The 25,042-nt window shown below is 41.9% G+C and overlaps 1 protein-coding gene across 5 annotated transcripts in view; it reads right to left on the bottom strand.

Annotated features, from left to right (window-relative positions):
* Nucleotides 1-25,042, bottom strand: part of DMD (dystrophin) — a 2,243,521-nt gene that overhangs the window by 29,550 nt on the left and 2,188,929 nt on the right. For all 5 annotated transcript variants that reach the window (XM_060293058.2, XM_030844443.3, XM_030844440.3 and 2 more), the window contains 2 exons: nt 6,995-7,238; nt 5,769-5,892 (listed from right to left, as the gene is read on the bottom strand). In XM_060293058.2, coding sequence (XP_060149041.1) covers nt 5,769-5,892; nt 6,995-7,238 — 368 coding nt within the window. The remainder of the gene's footprint in view (nt 1-5,768; nt 5,893-6,994; nt 7,239-25,042) is intronic.

Genomic DNA, 25,042 nt, shown 5'->3' with positions numbered 1-25,042 from the left:
AGCCCCTGTATATGTGTGTTAAATGAGTAAGAAGCCTGCCTGCCTCTTCAGGCTGAGGCTTGTAAGTTAAAAACAAACAAACAAAGAGGACCGTTTCATGGAAAGACTGGACGCATTCCAGTCTGCTGCCTCTAAGCTGTGCACTTGGCAGCAGGGCTTGGGGGGTGGGGGAGGCGGGGTTAGCCTTGTTGAGTCCATGTGAGCCCTTTAAGTACTGTCTCTTAGTTCCATAGCCTTGTGGATCTCTCTCACGGCTGCAAGGCCCACTGACTGCAAAGTTAGTTAGTTAGTTAGTTAGGTGTTTGTGGAGCCCCAAACTTTACTCCTCAGGGAGAAGCTACTAGTTGTTGAGAGTTCTTTCCTGGTTGTGTGTCATCATGCCAGGGATGGGGTTTACAGCAAGACTGTCTCAGGATCTCCTACCTGTTTCTTTTAAATTAATTTTTATTGGCATCTAGTTGACTTACGATGTTGTGTTAGGTGTACAGCAAAGTGAATCAGTTACAGATATACATGTATCCGTTCTTTTTTAGCTCTTTTCCCAGATAGGTCATTTTAGAGTATTGAGTAGAGTTCCCTGTGCTATACAAGTAGAGTTCCCTGTGCTATACAGTAGGTCCTTATTAGTTATCTATATTTTATATATAGTAGTGTGTATGTCTTCCGATTATTTTCTCCCCTGGTAACCATAAGTTTGTTTTCTACATCTCCTACCCGTTTTGATGGGGGCTTTTTTTCTGTTTGTTTGTCCAACATATAGGAGTCACTCAGCTAGTTCTTGAATTTCTTTGAGAGGGATCTGTGCGTGGGGGGGGGGGGGAATTCAGGCTCTTCCTATGTTGTCATCTTGATTCAGAACCTCAGGCTAAATTGCTCAAATGGGGAAGAAAGTGAGCAAGACTTAGGCCTTGCCTTTAAGGAAGTTAAGCTCTAGGGAGAAGAAACAAAGTGTAATAACGAAGACAGAATAAATTAATTACAGGATATAATAATGCATGATCAAGTTCCCCCAAAAGACGAGTGAAAACGATGGTACATTTCAGGTTAAGAAGACATCGCGCACAGGGTCGGAGATGGCTGGCTGACAGCGTGGATTAGTGAAACGGCATGGTATGTGTGCACGAGCACTGCGGGCTGCAAATGGAGGCGGGGGATCATGTTTGAAGACAGTGAAAAACTGGGCGCTAGAGGAAGGTGAGTCTACCTTTGAATTTGAACACCATGCTAAGGAGTATGGACTTGAGGCAAACAGGACCCATAAAAAAGGGAGAAGAATAATTAATATACAATCTGAATGTCAGGGAGGAACGAGAGCCTAAAGACAGAGAAACCAGTTAGGGGAGTATTCATATTGTCTGTTCCACCATGAGGGCTACAAGTCTTTCTCTTGTTTGTTTATGCAAAGCAAAACAGACTGACCTTGATGACTGGAGAGGTGTTGGTGGGGCTTGGCTCAAGAAGGAAGGTAAGTAAAGGGGTGGTTTTAGAGGTAATGAATATGTTTAGTACCTTGGCTGTGAGGATGGTATCACGGGGTATACATATGTCCAAACTTACCATAATGTAGGTAAAGGGGGAAAAAAGTGTGCAAAATGACTGCCTTTGTACAGTTTAGAAATTCTGGAGGTTGATCGCAAATTTTAGATTGTTGTGGGGCTTTTTTGGGTTTGTCCAGAAAATACTCACTCACTCAGGAGAGAGGTCTAGGCTGACAATCTTGAGGAAAACCTTGAAGCGATGCACTGAGGGGACACAACCTCACCTATGCGGTCAGGTGGCATACATACTTAGCCTGAATCCAATCATGAGTAAACAAGCAGGCAATGCAAAGTGAGAAACAAACATTTTACAAAACAACTGGCCTGACCTCTTCTGAAATGTCAGTGTCTGTCATGAAAAAATCGGAAGAGGCTAGGGAAGTGGTCTAGACGCCTTAGGAGAGTTAAAAAAAAGAGAGAGAAGGCAACTAGATGCAAAGCATGACCTTTCACTGGCTCCTGAGTGAAAAACCCAAAAAGCTAGAAAGAATATTATTGGCAGAATGGGGGATATTGCAATTTAAATTAGATAATAGGACTGTATTGCTGTTTACTTCCTGAGTGTGATTAGCTTGAAGTGTTACTAAGTATGCAACGTAATCATTAAAACTATACAGGCACATAAAATATATAAAATATACATGAATATCTATGCAGCCTATATAAAGATGTTTGCAAATAGATGTTACTGTCAATAAAGAAAGCGAATGTGGCAAAATGTTGAGTTAACTGCAGTTCTGCCCTAAGTTTGAAATTGTTCTAAATAAGAAGCTAAGGAACCTTTAAACATTGTTTAAGCGAACAAGTAAAATATAAAAAGAATGATAGATTGGGTAGAAGAAGTTAAGGGACTCAGAGATAAGCTGTTGGGAAGATAGACTTTGTTCACTTCTAACAGAATGTGAGCTTCATTAGGACATCGTCCCATTTTAAAAGACGTACAGAACGCACGTATGGTACCCAGAGACTTACCAGTGGTATTTCATGGTTTGAGGAAACGCTCCAACTCATTAGATCACCCAGTATGACTTCACCCATATTTCTCTTTAAAAAGTCTTGGGGTTATATATTAAAAGAATGCAACTCTCTACCAGAAAATGGTTCAGCAAATCCCAGCCCTATCACATCCCAGCGCTGCAAAGCACGAGGATACACACTGCATTTATTTCAACACCTGTGTGCATCCTGCAAGAAGACGGTCTTTTTCTTCTTCTTTATGGTGAAGAAAAAAAAGTCACCTTTGAATTCACTCTTTTCATCCAGAAAACAAACTTTTATTAACAACAGAGCCTATCCATTTTACAGTGGCAAGTCATCTCTTAGCCTAACTCGGCCACTGGAGAAAGCAAGCACTTCTGTTCTTGCATTCAGTGCTGCCACGATCCTCTCAGCTCCACGGCCTGACGTGGACTTTAATTTGGGTGCTTTCATAGGCACGCTGCCTCTTTGCCAGTGTTGACAGGCCTAAATAATTAATGTTTCTAAGCACCGAGGGCTCTGAATCTCACCACTCAAGTACGTGACTTCGTCTCACAGGCTTCGCTTACTTCAAAAAAAGGCAAAATCCTGCAGTAGGCGTTAACAACACAGGTACTAGAACTCAGTTATTTTTGGAATTCACAGACTTTACAAAGGCATATAATATTCTGTCATATATATGCTGCGCTATCACTTACAGTCCCAACAGGCCATTAGCTCGACTCAGATCTCATGTGGAGAAAGAGAATCTGATGCCCTAAATCACTGAGGTGTGGTAAAGCTGGGAAAACAACTCCAAACAAACATTTCCTCTTCCTTCAGAAAAGAAATGCAAGCTGGCTTTTCTACAAGCTTTGATTTCTCTAATCTCAGTGCCCTCATGCACCCTCGTCAACTTCTTGAGGAATCTTTCTCCTTTCCCAGCAACCCTGGCCCCTCCATGATCTCCATGTATAATCAGCTGCCGCTCACTGGGAGGCTACCTCTTAGACACAGGCGTCACTGCAGAGTGTTTTACTTTGGGGAATTTTCCTGACCATGGTCCCCATCCTCCACCATAAAATGCACTCATACCTTTCCTTTTTGTCCCATCAAGTCGGATTAGGCACCTCACCTCTCTATTATTCTACTCTCACGGAAGATCCTAAGTATAAAATGAATTCTTCGACACACCATGGGACCAGGCGACAGAGCTTTCAGTGTGACTCAAGGAGTCCCAGGTCTCTTCCTTTCTGTGAGGTAAGAGGGTCAAGTAAACCCAGTTTAGGACCCAGGAAAAAGCAAGCATAGAGCATGCTGGGCCTCACGAGAGGAGAAGAGGCACGAGAGGAGGGGGACAGAGCAAGTATTTGTGGCCTTCATAAAACCCCCTATTGTCTAGCCTAGCCTAGCACAACAAGAAAAACCAGTAAGCAGATGGCCGGCAACCACCTGTCATGGTCCTTTTAACAATGGCTTCATTACCCCTGCAAAATGCTTTACTTGTTCTGACCTTTTATTTGCCTCATGAACTCCAGTTTTCTTGGAACCCGTCCTAGGCAGAGAAGACTACTGAAGAACACCACCAGACCTGGCTGACCATTTGGTCTACACACATCTCCGCCCTCAGTGTTACTTGATAATTTCCATTAGGGTCTAAAGACCCTTTCTCTCCTCAAGCCACACTCATTTCCAAGATTACCTGACCTTTTATTTCCGTGAAAAGACAGACCTCTGCAACTTGCCTTCTCTTAGCCACTTCTGAGGAAGCATTTCTGAGGAAGCATTTTCAGCTACTGCGCTTCCGGTGATCCACTAGAGCCGTAATTTATTTTCATTTCGACTGAGCCCTTTTCAGCATTTTGACCTCTGGCACTCATCTTCTTCCTGAAACCTAGGCCTGCCTGGGTGGCTGAGCCACACCGACTCCATTCTGTCAGCTCCATCCTGGGCACACAGGCCTGCCTCCTCCCTCCCCTTTCTGTGTGACGGACTGTGCCCAAGCCAGACAAGTTCCCTGTCAGCTTTTTATCCTTACCTTCATCTGATACAAAAACTGGAAGAATGCCCGTTGCTGGCGCAGATGGTTAATGGTCCTGAGACCACCCCACCCGCCCCCGCCCAGAGGGGAGGAGAAAGCCCCAGTTTCCAGCCGTGCATACATGCTTTGGCCCCTTTAAGTCCCCCTGTACCCCTTTCGGTGGCAGGGGATCACCGTCCACCTGCTGCCGCGCACAATAAACTTCCTAATTGTACTTTAAGGAGTTGCCTGCTTCGTTTTTTGGTCTTGGAGGCTATTATTCAGTAAGCCCTCTTCGGTAACCTTTCCAACACTACTCCCCACTCCTTCACTACCCCATCACCCAAAGGGAGGTCTTCCCCGAGGCGCTGCATCCAAGCACCTTTCTTATGTATTTCTCATCTCACGCCTTGCAGCTATCAATTCTGTGGCGTTCACTCTCAGATCTCTCCGGACTGTCCGTTTACCCCCTCCTAAAACAAACACAGTGTTTCCACATTCAAAAGGATCATTATCTTCTTCCAACCAAATCCTCTCCCCTCATTGCCTTTCCTTACATTTTCCAGTCAGTCCCCTGGCCTTGGGTACTCTACTCTATTTTCAAATAAGTCCCATAACTAACTTGGCCTTTGTGATTGCCTCCTAACGAGTCTTTCAACCTGTAAAAGTTTTATTTTTACTTTGGGGCAGATAAAACTGCCGGAGTACATCTTTTTAGCTATTTCTCACCTGCTAAATGATTTTCAGAGGCTCCCTGACACCGACCACACACCTCTGCCCAATATTCATGTCACTATAATGTGACCCCAACCTTCCTCTGCAGCCTTCCTTCCTCCCCGACCCCACCTCCTGCTTGGAGCCTATCTAACTGGACCAGTGGCTCCTTCCTGCCCTTGGCCCAAGGCCCTCATCTCTACATCTTCAGTTATGCTCTACCTTCTTCAACATATGCTCAGTTCCTACTCCATCCTTCAAAACCCTTCACAAATATCAATTCGTCGAAAAGCCTTCTCTGATCTCCGAAATGAATGAAACTTCAGTACCACGTTGCCTTGTTCTAACTGAATAGCCAGTCCTTTGCGGGCTAGGACTATGTCTTTCATCTTCGTACCCCAAAGGCATTTAAGACAATCCCTTGTCCGGAACCGATATTAGATAATTTAGCAGATGATTTAAACCTCTGAGCAAACAGTTCACCATTTCCAGACCTTAGGAGAGAACAAAATCCAGGAGTAGCTGAGACAGACACTTACCCATGGATTCCGAAGTTTGACTGCCCACCACCCGGAGCAGCATCGGCTGGCTGCTGTCTGACCTCTGAAGAGACGTAGAAGGAGAGGACGCCGTTGTACCATTCACCTTGGCCTCTGCCTGGGGCTGAGGCATTCAAAAGAAAAGAGAATTATTTTTCATAATAAAACACGCAAACAAATATATACCTATTACAGACACTCAAAACTCAGAAATTACGACCTTTCCTACTTAGAAACCTCCCAAAGATGGTTACATTTGGGAAATTTCACTGTTGATAAGATCCATGGATACTGTCTGTGTACCTGAATTGTACCCCCTTCTAAGTTTGAAATACATTACAGCTATGGTGGAGTACGATATAGAAAACGATTAGCCTAAATAACTGAAAGATTTAGAAGGTCATGTGAGAATGGTGAAACCATATGAGACCACAAAAATGTAGTGGAGAATTCTTATTTTTGTGAAGTATTAAAGAACAAGATGGAGAGAACATATCTCAAATTTTTAAATTCCCAGAAGGCCAGGACTGTGTGCAGGTGGGGCCTTCCACAATGCAATATCCTGCTATATTTTCAATGGAGACTTAAAAAAATTATGTTTTAGGGATTATCAAAAGAAAAAACCCAAAGGTATACCAGAAAATAAGACTAATTGGAAAAAAGAAAAAAAAAAGAGTTCCAGGCTTCCCTGGTGGCGCAGTGGTTGAGAGTCCGCCTGCCGATGCAGGGGACACGGGTTCGTGCCCTGATCCGGGAAGAACCCACATGCCGCGGAGCGGCTGGGCCTGTGAGCCATGGCCGCTGGGCCTGCGCATCTGGAGCCTGTGCTCGGCAACGGGAGAGGCCACAGCAGTGAGACGCCCGCATGCCGCAAAAAAAAAAAAAAAAAAAAAAAAAAAAGAGTTCCATTTCAAGAGGTAAAATTTTCACTTTGAGGTAACTAGTGGAAACCTTACTGTATTTTTTTCCCCAAGATGAATTTTAAATCAGTCAAATAAAAGACATTTTTGTAGGAAACAGTCTGGAACAACTATAAAATGACATGCTAGTCGTTCCTCCTCTTCTTATATCCCTTGATATCTAGCACTTTGCTAGGCACATACTAAGTAATTAACAAATCAATGCTTATTACAGTTCTGAAAAGGACTCGGAGTTCTAGTGTTTAGTTTGAAGAGGGGAAAATGATGTTTTGTAAATATCCCATGTTACAGAGAGGTGGCTCTCACTTGCTCCAGCAGCTGCCTTAGCCTATGTAACTGTGATTCCAGCTGTTTATTGTGGTCTTCCAGGATTTGCATCCTGGCTTCCAGGCGGCCTTTGTGTTGACGCAGTAGCTTGGCCTCAGCAATGAGCTCAGCATCCCGGGGACTCTGGGGAGAGGTGGGCATCATTTCAGGAGGGGACGGCAGTGGGGATAGGCCTTTATGTTCATGCTGCTGCTTGAGACGATCATATTCTGCTTGCAGATTCCTGTTCGGCATCAAAGAAGTGGAAAAGAAAAAAAAAAGGAAAATTGAATATCATCACCAGATTTCTTATACAATGGCAGAGAGATACATCTGACCACCACCAAACACAATAGCAAGCAAAAGGGAGGCACTTAATGAATGGTTTTTATGACGACGATTTTAGTGATGCTAAAAAAACAAAATAAAATTTGAAGCGTCTGCCCGGAATATGTGAGGGGGAGATGCTTTTCAATCTTCTATACTCAAAAGCCTTATGAGTGCTATGTTTACATAATTAAGCAGCAAAGGAGTTAATCATTTTGTAAATATTTCCTAATACTGTCATGAGATTACAATTCTTATACCTCTGTCAACACTTCGCTTTGCTTAAAAAAATCATCAAATATTTTCAACAGCAACGTGCAAGAACATAGTAAGAGTGTACCCATGTACCCACCACAGCGCTTTAATAAATTTAACATTTGCCATATTTTCTTCAAATTTCTTTGAAGAAATAAAATATGACAGACAGTTACAGCTGAAGCTTCCCCACAGATTCTCCTTACTATGATATCAGTTCCCCGCTCACCAATGCCCCCAAGGAGATAATGCCATCCTGAGTTCCACGACCATCATTACCACGAATGCATCCACAAATACTGGCTTGCTGAGATTCGGCTTTTTCGACTCTACATAAATGGCCATTTCACGTGATTCAATCTAATAGCATTATTTTGCATGTTCTTAAACTTTATGTTTAAGAACTCTGTTGAAGCATGTACATACCATTGTAAGAGTTGCTTTTTGCCTTCAACACCGTTTTGGAGATTTATCCATGCTGATACATAATAGTTCATGATTTTAACGGCTGTAAGGTATTATTCTGCTGCTTGAATATGCCAACAACATTCTCCTGTCAATGAACATTTAGGTTGTTTCCAACTTGTCACTACTACAAAGAGTGACGCAATGAACTTCTGTCTACCTGTCTCCTTGGATACCTGTTTAAGAGATTCTTTACAGAATATATGCAGATGTAAAATTGCTGGGTTCTAGCAACATCTTCAACATTGCTACAGATCACCAAACTGCTCTCCTAAGAGATTTTATACCTATTTACTCTCCCACCAGTAGTGAGTGAGATTTTCCATTTGGTCACATCTTCATCAAATACTTGGTGTTACCAAACATTTAAGTTTTGGTTGATGGGTATATTTTAATGAGCACATCTCTGACTACTGGTGAGGCTGAACTTTTTCTGTTTTGGCCGTACCGCGTGGCTTGTGGGATCTTAGTTCCCTGACCAGGGATCGAACCCACGTCCTTGGCAGTGAAAGCACAGAGCCCTAACCACTGGACCGCCAGGGAATTCCCCGAGGCTGAACTTGTTTTATGTTAGTTGGCTTTTCATGTTTCCTTACCCATTTCCCTACTGGGTTGTCTTTGTCTTATTCACGTTCTGGATATGTTCGAGATGCTTATCCTTTGCCAGTTACATGCACAGCAGATATTATCTCCTACACATATCTTAGCATAGCTGACCTTTAACTTTATTCTTGGCATCTTATTGTACAACAGTTTTTAATTTCAAAACACTCCTCCATGTTTCCTGCTTTTTATGTTTTAAGAAAATCTTCCTTACACCTACATTTTAAAGTTCAAAATTTTGTTTTTCACAGTTAGGACTTTACGCAGACTCTTTTATGTTTGGTGTGAACATAAAATCTAATTTTACCATCCCCACATAGATAAGTTATTAAGCCAGCCCCATTCATTGTGTAGTCCACCTTTTGTCCACTGATTTCTATGGCATTTATATAATACATCAAACATCCATAAATACACAAGTGTGCTTCTGAGCTCTCTAGTCTCTGCTGTTGGTTTATCTGTCTGTCCCTGTGCAATTCCACACTATGGCTTTAAATACACTGTCTGTCTGGTAGGCCATCTTGCTCCCACTTTGTTTTGTCTTAAAAATTTTCTTAGACCTCTCTGATCATCCCTATGATCTTAGTGTCAAGATTTCATATTTCAGGAAAATCCTTGTTGAAATTCCGGGTTTCACTTACAATGACTGTATAGATTAAAATGGGAAGAGCTGACTCCGTGTTATTGAGTCTTCATATCCAGGAATACGGTGAAGCTCTTCAGTTATTCTAGTCTCCTTTTATGTCCATTAACAATGTCCTGGGACTTCCCTGGCGGTGCAGCGGTTAGGAGTCTGCCTGCCAATGCAGGGGGCACGGGTTCAAGCCCTGGTCCGGGAAGATCCCCCATGCCGCGGAGCAACTAAGCCCATGCACCACAACTGCTGAGCCCACGTGCCACAACTACTGAAGCCTGCCTGCCTAGCTAGAGCCTGTGCTCTGCAACAAGAGAAGCCACCGCAATTAGAAGCCTGCACACTGCAACGAAGAGTAGCCCCTGCTCACCGCAACTAGAGAAAGCCCGTGCGCAGCAACGAAGACCCAACACAGCCAAAATTAAATAAATTTTAAAAAAACAGGGCTTCCCTGGTGGCGCAGTGGTTGAGGGTCCACCTGCCAATGCAGGGGACGCGGGTTCATGCCCCGGTCCGGGAAGATCCCACATGCTGCCGAGCGGCTGGGCCCGTGAGCCATGGCCGCTGAGCCTGCGCGTCCAGAGCCTGTGCCCCGCAACGGGAGAGGCCACAACAGTGAGAGGCCCTCGTACCGCAAAAACCAAACAAACAAAAAGCAACAAAAACAAAGTTCTGTAACTTCCTGTGTTTTTCCTCTCGCTTTTAGGTTGAATGCTTAAATCATTTTTCTTATTTTTATGCTTTTTAATAAATACACATAGGGGTATAGATTTCCTTCTTGCTTTAGAATTGCTGAGAATACAATTCCAACGGAGGACACCTGTTATTTGATACCCAGCAAAGGAGCAGAACTCTATACCTTTCTTCCAGTTACGATGAATACCAAAATAAGATGACGGATTTCTGTGGCTCACAGATGCTATTTCATAGGGTTAGAGAATGTCCTATCCACAAATGTGGGAGATGTCTGTCTATGAGAAAAGACGTGAGAGGCAAGTGGCGGGCAGGCAGAAGAGTTTTCCCATCGTCCGTCGGGGATGGCACGTCTTCCGAAATGTCTAGTTTCAAAAATGCTGGATCTCTGCACCGAAGATGATTTTATTTCAATCCAATCTATTTTTGTTTTTGGCTTGTCTTTTGTTTAAAGCTCTACCCTGGACCTAACGTTACAAGTTTTCTAGGAATTTGTTTAAAGTCATACAGGAAAATCAATCTATGATCTTTTTCATTTACAGGAATATAGTATCCTATCTGTATTGATTGAAATCCTATCTGCTGTCAATCTTCAAGGAGAGTTATATGTGCAGTTTGTTTCATAGCCATCTGCTTTGACAAAGCAGTAATAAGAAGAAATTCATCAAAATAAGTTTACCCTCAGCCAGATTGTACACATAGGTCCTCTGGGTGTGAACCACCATAAGCAGTTGTTCACATTAATTAAATCCAATTTCTGGCCGCTTAACTGACAATCATCGAAATGTTTCCGTGAACCTGAAGCAGCATCCAATGTTCACAAGGTTTCATTTGATAGGAATTATCTTCTATTTTTTTTCCCTTGAAGTGTTCACTAAAAGAAATCCACCTTCATTGAAATGTCCCAGTTGGTAACACCTTTTTATGTAGAATCCTATTCAAGACTTTTCTTTCTACCAGAGTGGGTCATCCACGATGCTCTTTTTGAAAACATTGTTTTTAGACATGGACTTCAGGACAGTACAACAAACGATTACTATCCTCCCACTTACTTTTCACAAAGTTACTGACAGGAGACCACCTTTTCCAGAGACGTCTTTCTCTGGGTCTAGTTTCCCACAGAGCTCTCCTCTACTGAGTTATTTCTAAGTGCCCTTGTTCAGAAACCATGGTTTAATACGCACAAGACACTGCACTTCTGTTTTTTATGCTTTCCACTGAAAAACAGAAAAAGCTCATTTGAATCAGCCAGGGCTTCCCAAAGCTGAGCTGTAAAGAATACCAATTGCTCTACAGAGGCCTTTCTTGCCTTCCCAGATGTTTGAAATTTCTCTCGGGAGACCATTTCCTTAAAGACCCACATCATTCTTCAGTTTTGGAAGATTCTCGGCTCTTATCGCTTCAAATGTTGCTTCTCTGCCATTTCCTCCATTCTCTCTTCTGAAACTTGTACTAGGTGTATGTTAGAGTCTTGTGGTCAATTCCCCATCTTTCTTTAATTGCTTATTTAATATTTATCTGTTTTTCTTAGTGCTGTGCATAGTAAAGTCCTCAGCAGCATCTTTTCAATTCCTTATCTTCCCTGACTGGGTCCAGCCTAGGATTTACCCTGTCTATTGAGTTCAGTAGCTTCAATGTTGATAGTTTTTAATTTCCAAAGATGTCTTTTCCAGATCCATCTGTACTTCATCAATTTCTGTTTTTTAATTTATTTTAATAAATGGTATTTCCTTATTTATGTCTTTCATAAATGGTATTTCCTTATTTATGTCTTTGAGCGTACTTACAATCTTCGTTGGACCGTTTTATTTTATTTTCGTCTAGGCTTAATTCATCATCTGATGGCCAGTTTGCGGGGGCTATCTCAAGTCTGCGTGTGTTTTGGATTTTGGTTTGGAGACATTTTGAAAGGGATAGAGTGTGTTTTCTGCTATATTTCGTGTTCTCCATTCTATTTCTCTCTCCTTCTGAACTGACAGTTCTCTGTGAAGTGGTTTTATGGCTGTTTCCACTCAGGCAGCAGGGTCTCAGGGCCTCTAGTCTAGGGCTAGATCTTATATTGGTAGTTTGAAGCTCCTACATTGAGTGATATGAATGCAGTTATTGCTAATTTCATCACCAGGCAGCATGGTTCAGGTCCTGGCTTCAAGGCTGTGATGCTCCCCTTTCTCAACCATACTTCTCACTTCTTCCCTAGGTTCTATGCATTAGGTCCATGGCTACATACATATAAGCTGTAGTCCCCTGCTGCAGTCCAAATGGTTCTCTTTTTCATTTTCCTTTCAAATATAAGTGAGTATGTGTCTGTCTCTCTCCAGGTGTGTTTTGGCAGGACCCTGATTTCAAATCTGGCTCTGAGCCCTGACCTGGTGAGGAGAATTTTAATTCCTGTTATTCCAACAGGAGTTTGAAAGTCCACTGACCAGCGTGTGAGCCCCACACACTGCTCACCACGTCCTGCACTCCCCCTCCCCCCAACTCCCCATTTCTGGTCCACAGAAATGTTCATCTTGTTTTCAAGCCCAACTATGGCTTTTAAATTTTTTTCACTCCATATATTACCTACCACTGCACAAATGGTAGGAGAAGAAGATGCCTTAAAGCAAAAGCTAACCTTATCTTAATCAGAAGCCTACCAGGACATGTTGATTTTGTAAATGTACGGTCAAGGTTCCCACAGTACTCGTTCAAATCTAAATTTACCACAACAGGGTTCAGTGAACCAAACAAGTGACCTCCCCTAAACAAATATGTGGCATACATAAAACTTCTATTGAGCTCAATAACAAACTTATTTATTTTGAGGGAATAGTTTTTTTCCTGAAGCTCTGAGGCAGGACAAGCTGTCATGCCAAAGGTTTGAAAAGCCAGAAATAGCACCCGAAATAGCTCAAAAGGAGGTATCTTGGCCAGAAACCAAGTAAAATACAAAGTTCTTTGACTTGAGTCTAAGTTCTCTTTTACAGGTATTTATAAATTTTGATGAAGATTACCAAGAAAAACTGATGTGCAAAGAGCTGAATTAGGGCTTCCCTGGTGACACAGTGGTTAAGAATCTGCCTGCCACTGCAGGGGACACAGGTTTGAGCCCTGGTCCGGGAAGATCCCACATGCCGCAGAGCAACTAAACCCGTGCGCCACAACTACTGAGCCTGCGCGCCACAGCTACTGAGCCCGGGTGCTGCAACTACTGAAGCCCATGCACCTAGAGCCTGTGCTCCGCGACAAGAGAAGCCACCGCAATAAGAAGCCTGCGCACCGCAACGAAGAGTAGCCCCCGCTCACCGCAACTAGAGAAAGCCCGCGCGCAGCAACGAAGACCCAACGCAGCCAAAAATAAATAAAAATAAAATTAATTTTTAAAAAAGCTTTAAAAAAAGAGTTGAATTAGAGATAACTTTTACTAAACATTTCCTAATAAATGTGGTCATGGTTACAGAGCAGTGTTAGGGGCTGGGAAATGAAGCCAGTTAGCCCTTATGAACGAAGTCATTTTCTTAAATTTAAAAACTTCTATGCCAGTATCTTTTAAAGTACATCGTAATGCTGGATATTTTTAGACGCAGTATTTATAAAGCACATAGGGGATATCATTCCCATAAAAGATCAGTGAGATACCACTGTTCCAGGGTGAGTCATTTTTAAACCTTAACCACAAGTATATAACCTGCTCATTTTAACAGTTGGCTGTCAATTTATATGTTTGTTACAGATATATATTTTGCTTTTCTTGAAGTTATACATGTACGTTTCACCCCTATTGATTCTCTAATTGTTAGACGGTATTTGTGGAGTCATTTCAACGTAGATGAATATATGTCAGGCATCAGACAATGACTCCACAGAGAATCTGTTTAGGTTCTTGATTATCTTGTAAATTATATTTCTCTGGTAGCTCCCTAAAGAACACGAATTCAAATTCACTTCACATGGTTTCTGTCACCACAATTTCTTCCTGCAGCCAGTCTTGCTAAAAAAAAAAAAACAAAAGAAGTCTCCCATCCATTATTAATTTCTTACTCTCCATAGAGCTTAAAAAAATCCCTCCATTCTACAACTATGTAGCTGTATCTGATTAATTTTATGTCATCATGTGTATAAATGTGGTTGTCCAGATACAAAGTTACATTAAAAATTTTTTCCTAACTAGCTAATGGATATAAGAAACAAATCAAAAAAAAAAAAAAAGAGAGAGAGAGAAATCAAATTGGCCTTACCTCTACCTGCTGAAAACATGAAAGCACCTGGTCCCTCTAGCAATCATAACAAGCTACATGCTAGTTATAATACAGAACATTACAACAATCTTTGTGTAAGTTCTATTAATTTACTGATGTCAACCAAGTGTTTTCAATGTAGGTCATGTACTCTTTAAATGGAACTTCCGTACTGTGTGTAATTATATCATTGAAGACCACTTTCCAGTGATCACTGTCTTAACAAGTCTTATACATTAAACTGTATATCAAAGCATGAGCACACACAGGATCCGTTTCATAAAGTGGGAACAACTACAAAGGTCTGCATCTAAAAAGATTAGGCCCAGAGAAATCTAGCTTTACCCTCATACAGTGTTAAAAGCAGCTAAATCATATCCACCAATCTGGATTCAGGCAAATGTAGTAAATCACACAGAACTATTACAGCAACTATAAATCTAGCAAATTAGCAGTTTCTAAAAAAAAAAAAGGGAAAGACAAATTTCGCAGGCGTGAGGTATTTTAAAAACTGGAAATTGCACAGAGTCTTTTTCAATTATAATTAAAATATTTAAAGCTATACTGTAAAATTTTATCAAACACAAAGTCAAAAATACCCCTAAACTAGATGGAAAGAGACATTAATATGCCTTGGCACTACCAGTGTTAATTATGGAGCCGCTCACAGGGTGGGAAGTAAAAATATGCATATTTTAGGTCTGCCTTAAGCAAAACAGTAAAAATGGCAGGAACCCCCCCCCCCCCCCAAGGCTCTTGTTTCTAATCCTCTTCTCTTAACATTGTCCCCTTGTAATGCATGTAGAGCTCTTAAATTCCAACCCCTTTCCTACTGAATAAACCTTACTGGGATTTTATAATAATGTACCATTTCTTCCAGTGATATCTGCATTTAAAAGCGATGCTGAAGCAGGACTTCCCTGGTGGCGCAGTGATTGAGAATCTGCCTGCCAATGCAGGGGACACAGGTTCGATCCCGGTCCGGAAAGATTCCACATGTGGCGGAGCAACTAAGCCATTGCGCCACAACTACTGAGCCTGTGTGCCACAACTACTGAAGCCCGCGTGCCTACAGCCAGTGCTCCACAGCAAGAGAAACCACTGCAACGAAGAGTAGCCCCCGCTCGCCGCAACTAGAGAAAGCCCACACGCAGCAACAAAGACCCAAGGCAGCCAAAAAAATAAATACCTTTACTTATAAAAAGCGATGTTGAAGCAAGTAAAGAAAAATACGAGAAGTTTTTTTGGACACATTGCCTTTTTGGTGCCTTTTATCACCCATGGCTGAGGTGGGAATTGGAACAGGGTTTGAGAGCACGTTTCTGGAGTTAGAAAGACCTTGATTCACAGCCAGGCTCTGCCAGCTGCTGAGGCTGGGCAACTGACCTAAGCACTCACCCCACCAGGAGGTTCAGCGAGCCAGTGCGGTCTACATTCCCTATGTACAACTTTGTTAGAACCAGACCCAGCCCAATCTAAGTGTTCATAATTATTATGACTTCTTTCTCTATATTGTGTACACTTTGGATTTGGAAACTCAGGTGTGCTGAAAGCTTCTTACCAAAGGAAAGCACTTAAATTGTCTGAAATAAAAGCAATCTAATAACACCCACTGAACTTGGCAGAATATATATAGAGAGAGAGAGACAGCGAGAGCGAGAGCGAGAGCGAGAGCGAGCGAGAGAGAGAGAGAGAGAGAGAGAGAGAGAGAGAGAGAGAGAGAGAGAGAGAGAGAGAGAGGGAGAGGGAGAGGGAGAAAGGGAGAGGGAGAGGGAGAAAGGGAGAGCGTGAGCGCTTAGAAACTGATTCACCATTTGCGCTCTTTAATTCTTGCCCCCCCTCCCCAGTCATGATTGTAGCTACCCCAGAATCTGGGAATTGTTGTATATTTTCCATCATCTGTGCTATAGTAAAGTGTATCACAGCTGAGCATCTGGGCAAAATGAAATCACTGAGCTAAGATCACTAGGACGAGATTTCCTTAGATTCCACCAAATCTGCTAGGCATGTGACAGAATGATAAAATTTTGTCCACAGATTACTGCTGTAATAAACTGTTCAGACCAAGTCTACAGGGTTAATGTACTCACATATACTCTATTCTCAGGATTTGCCCTTGACACCTTGACATAGTGATCTATATCTTGCTTGAGCTCCATGAGACAGAACCTGACAGTATTAATGGGCTTTAGTTTTTTTTTTTAATCTTCAATGAGTGAGATATTTTTGCACAAATTCCTGATCAAGGGCTAACACAGTATTGTCCAAGAATAAATGTATTAATCAAAAGTTCAACACAAGAAGAGAAGAATTCATTCAAAAAAATCCTGTTATACCTGGAAAGAAAGCAGACAGACAAAACCCAAGACAAATATGACCGTGACTAGTCTTAACCATACACAAAGCACACTAGGACTGGAAAGGTTTTAGAAGTGAGGAAGTCTAGTCTCCAGGAATAGTACCATTGGGAAAAGTGTGTTTCAATTTTCAGACAAATACAGTAAAATATTAAACTTTCATTGTTTGTGGTCAGCAAAACGCTGTAACGGTCTCTAGGAGAAGCATAATTTTAGGCTTTGTGTGTCCTGGCTTGAATCCCTCACGAGTAGTTAAGACTTGGCCTTAAATTCTCCCAGTAAGTTTATCTTGATGGCCTATTTTTCACTTCCTGGCATGCCCTGCTATATACTCTTGCCATATTTGATCCTACGGTCTCCTCTATTACAATGACAGAAACTACAGGATCATTTCTTTAAAGGAAGTCCCAGTACTCGTGCACAAATGTTCACGGCAGAATTATCCGTAACAGCCATTAAGTGGAAGCAACTCAAATGTCCATCAACTGCCACATGAATGTTTTAAAATGTGGTATTTCTATGCGATAGAATATCATTCAGTAATAAAGAACAAAGTACTAATACATGCTACAACACAGGTGTTCCTTTAAAATATTAGGCTACGTGAAAGAAGCCACTTACAAAAGACCATGTATTGTGTTTACTCCATTTATATGAAATGTCCAGAAGAAGCAAATCCATATAAAACAAAGAAGATTAGTGACCATCTAGGGCTGGGGTGCGGTTGTTTTGGAAGAAATGGAGAGTGACTGAAAATGGGTATGGGGTTTCCTTTCGGGGTGAGGAAATTGTTCTAAAATTGCTTATGTGACGATGGTTGCACAGCTCTGTGAATACACCAATAACCAGTGACATATACACTTTAAATGCGTTAATTTTATGGTATGTGAATTATATCTTGATAAAGCTCTTATAAAAAATACGTTCTAGGGCTTCCCTGGTGGCACAGTGGTTGAGAGTCCGCCTGCCGATGCAGGGGACACGGGTTCGTGCCCCGGTCCGGGAAGATCCCGCATGCAGCGGAGCGGCTGGGCCCGTGAGCCATGGCCGCTGAGCCTGCGCGTCTGGAGCCTGTGCTCCGCCACGGGAGAGGCCACAACAGTGAGAGGCCTGCGTACCGCAAAAAAAAAAAAAAAAAAAAAAAAAAGGTTCTAAATTCAAAATATTATTTCTCACAGCAAAAAAGATTATTTCCCCAATGAAGTCAATAATTTTCTAATGCTCTCTCCTACTATGGAGGAATCAAGTTTAACCGTGTACATAAGAGAAAGACGCTGTGTACATGCCTGCAGAATTATGTATGCAGACACTTCTCAGTATTTTCAGACAATGAATTTAAAAGAGAGCCCCAAAATAAGCCCAGGAAATGTTCAAGTCTGGGTTAACCTAAACAACTTCAGTGTTTTCAGTCCAGTGGAAAATGATATAAAAGACAACCCACAGAGTGGGAGAAAATATTTTCAAACAAAGCGACCAACAAGGGATTAATCTCCAAAATATACAAACAGCTCATGCAGCTCTATGTCAAAAAACCAAACAACCCAATCAAAAAATGGGCAGAAGTTCTAAACAGACATTTCTCCAAAGAAGACATACAGATGGCCAAAAAGCACATGAAAAGATGCTCAACATCACTAATTATCAGAGAAATGCAAATCAAAACTACAATGAGGTACTGCCTCACACCAGTCATAATGGCCATCATTAAAAACTCCATAAACAATAAATGCTGGAGAGGGTGTGGAGAAAAGGGAACCCTTCTATATTGGTGGTGGGAATGTTAATTGGTGCAGCCATTATGGAGAACAGTATGGAGGTTCCTCATAAAACTAAAAATAGAACTACCATATGATCCAGCAATCCCTCTCCTGGGCATATATCCAGAGAAAACCATACTTCAAAAAGATACATGCACCCCAATGTTCACTGCAGCACTATTTACAATAGCCAAGACATGGAAGCAACCTAAATGTCCATCGACGGATGGATGGATAAAAAAAGATGTGGGATGAAGACAGGAATAAAGACACAGACCTACTAGAGAATATGGGCAGGGGGAAGGGTAAGCTGTGACAAAGCGAGAGAGTGGCATGGACATATATACGCTACCAAACGTAAAATAGATAGCTAGTGGGAAGCAGCCGCATATCACAGGGAGATCAGCTCCGTGCTTTGTGACCGCCTGGACGGGTGGGATAGGGAGGGTGGGAGGGAGGGAGACGCAAGAGGGAAGAGATATGGGAACATATGTATATGTATAACTGATTCACTTTGTTATAAAGCAGAAACTAACACACCATTGTAAAGCAATTATACTCCAATAAAGATGTAAAAAAAAAAAAAGATGTGGTACTTATATACAATGCAATATTACTCAGCCATAGAAAGGAATGAAATTGGGTCATTTGTAGAGACGTGGATGGACCTAGAGTCTGTCATGCAGAGTGAAGCAAGTCGGACAGAGAAAGACAAATACCATATGATATCGCTTATATACGGAATCTGAAATAAATGATACAAACGAACTTACTGACAAAACAGAAATAGAGTCACAGATGTAGAAAAACCAGCCAAGAAATCTGGCAGGGAACAAGAAAACTCCAAAGGACATTTATCCATTAATTGAATCAACATGTAAAGCCTACACCAGCACTATAGAGAGAAACATATGCGAGACACAGTCCCTTACCCTTCAAGAGCTCACCTTCTAGTGTGTGGGATATTGTTTAGTTCCATGGTGACAAACCTTACACTAATGCAAAAGGACTGGGAATTATGCTCAGTGTTTAAGCTAAGAATATAGGTTATTTCTATCTTTGAAATAATCACTTTGATTTACTAGGAAATTACAGGAAAAGGATCATATGGGTTTACTTATAAATTGTAGATAGCAGACGGAGTGGTACCAAAAGGTAACCCAGAATTTGGAGATACAGAAAGAGGTCAACTTTAATTATCCACATAGCAGGAAAATAAAAAAGGGTTTGGTCATCTGCAGAAGTCATCCATTTACGTAAGTAATACAACCAGGAAACCATTTCTATCTCGGCTACTGGTGGAGAACTGGGCATAGCCAGTTACAATCAAGTACACCAGGAGGTCCTTGGTCTTCTTTCCACACGTGTTCTCTTCCTAAGAGGACCCTGTCCTCTCGCTAGGCTTCCACCTCCTCTACACCCATGACCCAACCTCCCCAACCCATTACTCCTCAGTCCAGGCTTCTCTTCTAGAGTCCAGACCTGTCTTTTCAACAGTCTCCTGGATGTCTCCATTAGCCACGGGTTCTGTGAACTTAAACTTGCTAAGTACCAAGCCACACAAGGTTGATAGACTCATCACTGATCCTTCCTCTAACATTTCAGTGCCAGAAAAGGAATCAGCTTCCTCAAGTAGCATTACACAGGACCATACACTAGCTACACATCTTCAAAATATATACCTTAATCTGTCATTGAGATGACTGTTACACCTGCATTCCTGCTAATATCTTCCCATGTGTTGGTAATACACTTTTATATCACAACCCAGGAGAGGCCTCAAGTAACAACTGGCCTTCGCATCTAACAACTTACGCAGCAAAATCCAACAGTAATTGTTATAGAAGCAAAAGTTCCTGTGTTTGGTAGACATCCATCGAAATTCAATCAGTTAACAACAATTAAGAGCTCCATATAGCAAATTAATTTTGTCAAGTTATTGGTGGAAATGCTTTTTTGTGGTTTGATGGGAAAGCCAGGTCACTCACGGTGGGATGTTCCACAAAAAGACCTCATAGAATTATCTCTTCTTACAGGAGATGATTTAATACCTATCTTTGACTTTTCCAGAATAATCATTTTGGTCTCTCGGGTTGTAGGGCTTTACTACTGGAGAAAATCAGAAGTTACTTTTGTGAGAAACATCCAGGTTTCATTTTCAGAGACATTAGTACAGACTTGTATTTCTTACCAAAGTGAGTTCCACAGAACAGTACAACTGGGCTGAGGTCAAGTATGTGTAACCAACACTGGGTTAAACAAAGCGAATCATGTTTCTTTACTTCTGGACTCTTCAATGCAAACGCAAATTAATCAACACTTTCCAGTACAAGCACTTCCAAAGTTTATCTGTCCTTAGAATCAGTCTTTTTAGAGTATCTCAGAGGTATGTTATAGAACACATTTTGGGCAATAGTGACCTTTATCCATGGAGAACTGTCATCATTTCTTTGGTCTTTAATGGCAAGCTTTCCACAATTATCAAAGGCTACTAGAAGCAGCCACATAAAATTTCCTTCAGTCTTTGTTATAAAAATATTGATAAGGAGACTAGCCAGTAATCACACCAAGCATTAACACTGTCTAAGAGTCCAGGAATGCCTGAGTTTGAATCCAGGCCCTATTCCTTGCTAGCCGTGTGGCGTGTCCTTCATACCCTGTGTCATGGAGTCTTTATTTGGGAAACAGCCTCTCGTTCATAGGGTTGTTGTGGGGATTGAATAGGATCTTACATATACTCAGAACAGGTTTGGTCCACAGCAGGCACTCAAATGACACCTATTTGTTTTTGCTGTTATTGTTAATTTAGAACCAGGAAAACTATGCTGTTTCCTTAGAAAGTTTCACGCTTCTTTCATCCAATATTGAGAGATAGACAAATCATTGTTTCCTCTTATTCCCCCTGCCTGCAGGGAACCTCAAACTAAATTTCAAGCTCAATTATATCAACTAAGTTAATCCCCACTACGTTCACTGATTTACTATTTCTACTACAGGAATCTTACTGCTATGTTTTTTTTTTTAAATCCTTTTTGGAAAGTGAATACATAAAATCAATATAGGAAATTTCCACTTGAATCTCCTTGGGCAAACAGAACTCAGCATGCGCAATACATAGTTCTTTTTCTCTATCCATTGACCTTGGCCAATCAGTAGCTTTTCTTGTGTGTGCTATGTTGTTATTGATATTGTTTTTTTAATGACCATTTCCCAGTTCCCTGATGAAAAATTTCATACCACCCAATTCCTTCCTCTCCCATCTGCTCTGGCCTCATTCATCCAGCGACTTCCCATTTCTCTATCACTTCTTCACTTGCCTAAGAGATCCTTAGTTAAGAACCTGGCCATATTTCAATGAACTGTTGCACTATCCTTCTACCAATCTCCATGGCTTTAGCTCCCTGCTTACAATTATTTTGCTAAATCTTCTCCTCCTCACAAAGCCTTCACTGTTCAACTACTGCTTATAGGATACAGTCCAAACTCCTGTGTCTGACGTGTAAAGCCCTTTAAACAGTGGTCTCCACCTACCATTCCACTACTCTCTGGTTCTCTTCATCCTGTGCTCTGGCCACACATAACTCACTGCCCCAACAGTCTGCAAGGCTCAACCTTACGCCCTCTCTCAGCCTGGAAAACTGCTATTCAGCCTTTATGTTCACCTCCCTTTGTGAAAGTCTCCCCAATCCCTCCGACAGAATTAGTCATTCACCTCTGTGCCCTCAGAGCACTTGTAACACTGGGTTATAATTGTTTATATTTGAATGTCTTTTTATTAAAGTTTGAGCCCCATGAGGGTAAGAACCAAGGCTTATTCCTTTTTGTAGTCCTGTTTGAAAAACACATTAAGCATTCACTAACTAGCTGTTGAATTGAATGGAATGATATCCTCAGGCCTGGAAAGTAACTAAAGAAAGTTAAGACTACAGTCAGTTCTACTGTAGCAGGATGGTCTGGTAACAAAAGCCAAAAGAAGGATGAGGGTCTTCATGGAGGATCTAAAAAGGGAAATTGGATTGTAAGAACTTCAGCTTTTATCCTGCTTACTCTAGGAAGATGGCAGCTGTACCAATAACTTGTGAATACTGTTATCACCAGAGGGGTACGTCAGTTTTTCTGTGGGATGAAGCAGTCCTCATGACTATCCAATTTCCTATGCCAAGATCTAAACTCACCAGACGAGTTTTTGTTATGATTTCCAAGACATCTAAGACAGAGGACCCTAAAATCGAGTGATAACTCCAGTCTTTAAAAAACATATTCCCCATTTAAATAGATTGAGTATTTGCACTTAAAACTTCATGATGTTGTGTCCATCAACAGATGAATGGATAAAGATGTGGTGTGTGTGTGTATACACACACACGTGTGTATATATATACATACACACACACACAGAGAACGGAATAACGCAGCCATAAAAATGAATGAACTAATGCCATCTGCAGGAACATGGATGAACGTAGAGATTATCATACTAAATGAAGTTAGAGAAAGACAAATATTATATATCTCATATGTGGAATTTAAGAAAGAGTACAAGTGAACTTATTTACAGAACAGAAACAGACTCACGTAGAAAACAAACTTATGGTTACCAAAGGGGAGTGGGGAGGTATAAATTAGGAGTATGGGATTAACAGGTACACACTACCATATACAGAATAAACAACAAGGATTTATTGTATAGCACAGGGAACTATATTCAATAATGGAAAAGAATTGAAAAAAATATATACACATACATATATATCCAAATCACTGTGCTGTACATCTGAAACACAATCTTGTAAATCAACTATACTTCAATTAAAAAAAAAAGATTATACGCGGCTACCTGTATTCCAAGTTAAATTTTGTTTGTGTGTTTACAGAGATTTCATAATATGAATATTCAAACTGTCTCTACTGTGAAAAATAAAATTTTCTTCTAAAAAAGAAAACCTCATGCTGCTCCCCGAAAAGGTTTAAGGCAACGTTAATACATTTAGTATAACAAGAGAGTTAAAGAGAGGGAGAACTCGGGTCATCCGTCCACAAGCTTCGATTAACTCAGGATACACTGAAGGAAATGTAGCTATTGGGTGGCTTAGTTAGAAACTGAGCCTGGGAATCATGGTGACCCCGCCCCATGTAACTGTCGTCCCTGCCTGCCTAGAGCGGGGGCGGTTGACTCCTGCACACCTTATTAAATGCAGTGGGTATGCCCTTCAGCTTCTCTTCATACGGCAGCTTCTCTGGCCATGAAAGACCTTGTCGGTTTGATTTATATGAGAAAAGTAGTTCCCTTTCTCTAAAAAGGCTCTGTAGCCCTGTGTTTTGGGGGCTCGTATTGCCAAGTGGCATGAGGGCCCAGATTCATTAACTTTCTCATACACGACTCTTTTCCCCCCAGTTCAACTTAAAAAAATGTGTAGACCAGCTATGAGCATCAGTCTCTACTGATTCCCAATGATGTGTACTGGACAGTTAACATTCACTGTTATCTTCCCCACCCCCATTCCTTACCCCGGCTTCGTCACCTACAACATGATTTTCAGAGGTGGCCCTTCTCCCGTTCAAAACCATGCCTCCTCCTGTGTCCTTGTGCCCCTCTCCCTCTTGCCTCCTCTGGGAAAATGCTATCATTCCCAAGCTCTCTTCCCCTCTTCTTCTGGGATATTCCTCCAGCGTGTGTAATTAGGGATCTTTAAGTAGAATGAAAAGACCAGAGTGAACACTACATGGTACTGTGTGAAATAATTCCAACAACCACAAAAATATTTGCGTATGTAGAGAATATCTTTGAAAGATTACACGAGAAAGAAGTAAAGCGGGCAGCCCCCAGCGCTGGGAGCACGACAGCCAGGGGACAAGGTTGGAGAAAGACTCACTATCTTTATATGCCTTTTAAACCCTTTGGATTTCATATAATGAGCATGGATTACCTATTAAACAATAAAGGGAATTCTATAAACAGTTTAATGTTTACATCTTCTAGAGTTTTACCAAGCCCATTGTTCCCCTTCTGCCACGTGCTCCCTGGGTAGATAAATTGACTCTCAGTTTCGACTACCAGTTATGAGCTGGGGACTCACAGATCTGTTATCTCTGGCCCACACCCCTCCTTCCAGCTTCCAAGTTCCATTTCCCACCGTCAGACATTTGTCCGTGGGTATGCCACCAGAACCTCAAACTCAACGTCTCCTGCACCCCATTCACCATCTTCCAGCTACTTGACCTTGAGGAAGGCCCTCTGTAAATCCTGCTGAACTGAAGGACGACCCTGCTGCTGCTCTTCCTGAGTTGTCAGTCCCAGCTGCCGACAACCGTGGTCTCGCCCTGCACCCGCCAGAACTGGGGTTCATTCCTTCCCTCCCCAGATCCGCCCAACCAGCCAGCCAAACACCCCGCCCCTCCCCTCCCCTAAAATATCCCTCAGATTCAGCCCATCCTCCCCATTTCTAATACCCTCCTGTGGGCCCTTATCATCTCTTTCCTGGGCTTCCATGCTCCCTCCCCATCTGACTTCCTTCTTCCAGGCCTGTGCTTTTCAAAGTCCCCCCAACCTCCGCCCAGCTGCCCAAGTCACACATGTAAGTGTAAGTCTAACAGCATCGCTCCTGGCTCACCCCCGGGAGGCTCCCTGTACTACATGAGGAGGCCCCCACACAGCACCGCACCGCGTCCTTGTCCCTCCCCACCTGGTCTTGTCGTTCCCCACCTGGCCTTGCCGACCTGTCCGGCTTCATCTCCTCCCA

This window comes from Globicephala melas, chromosome X (assembly GCF_963455315.2).
Source record: "Globicephala melas chromosome X, mGloMel1.2, whole genome shotgun sequence".
Lineage (NCBI taxonomy): Eukaryota > Metazoa > Chordata > Mammalia > Artiodactyla > Delphinidae > Globicephala > Globicephala melas.
The sequence above is the reverse complement of the archived record's forward strand: the minus strand, read 5'-3'. Positions and strand labels throughout refer to the sequence as shown.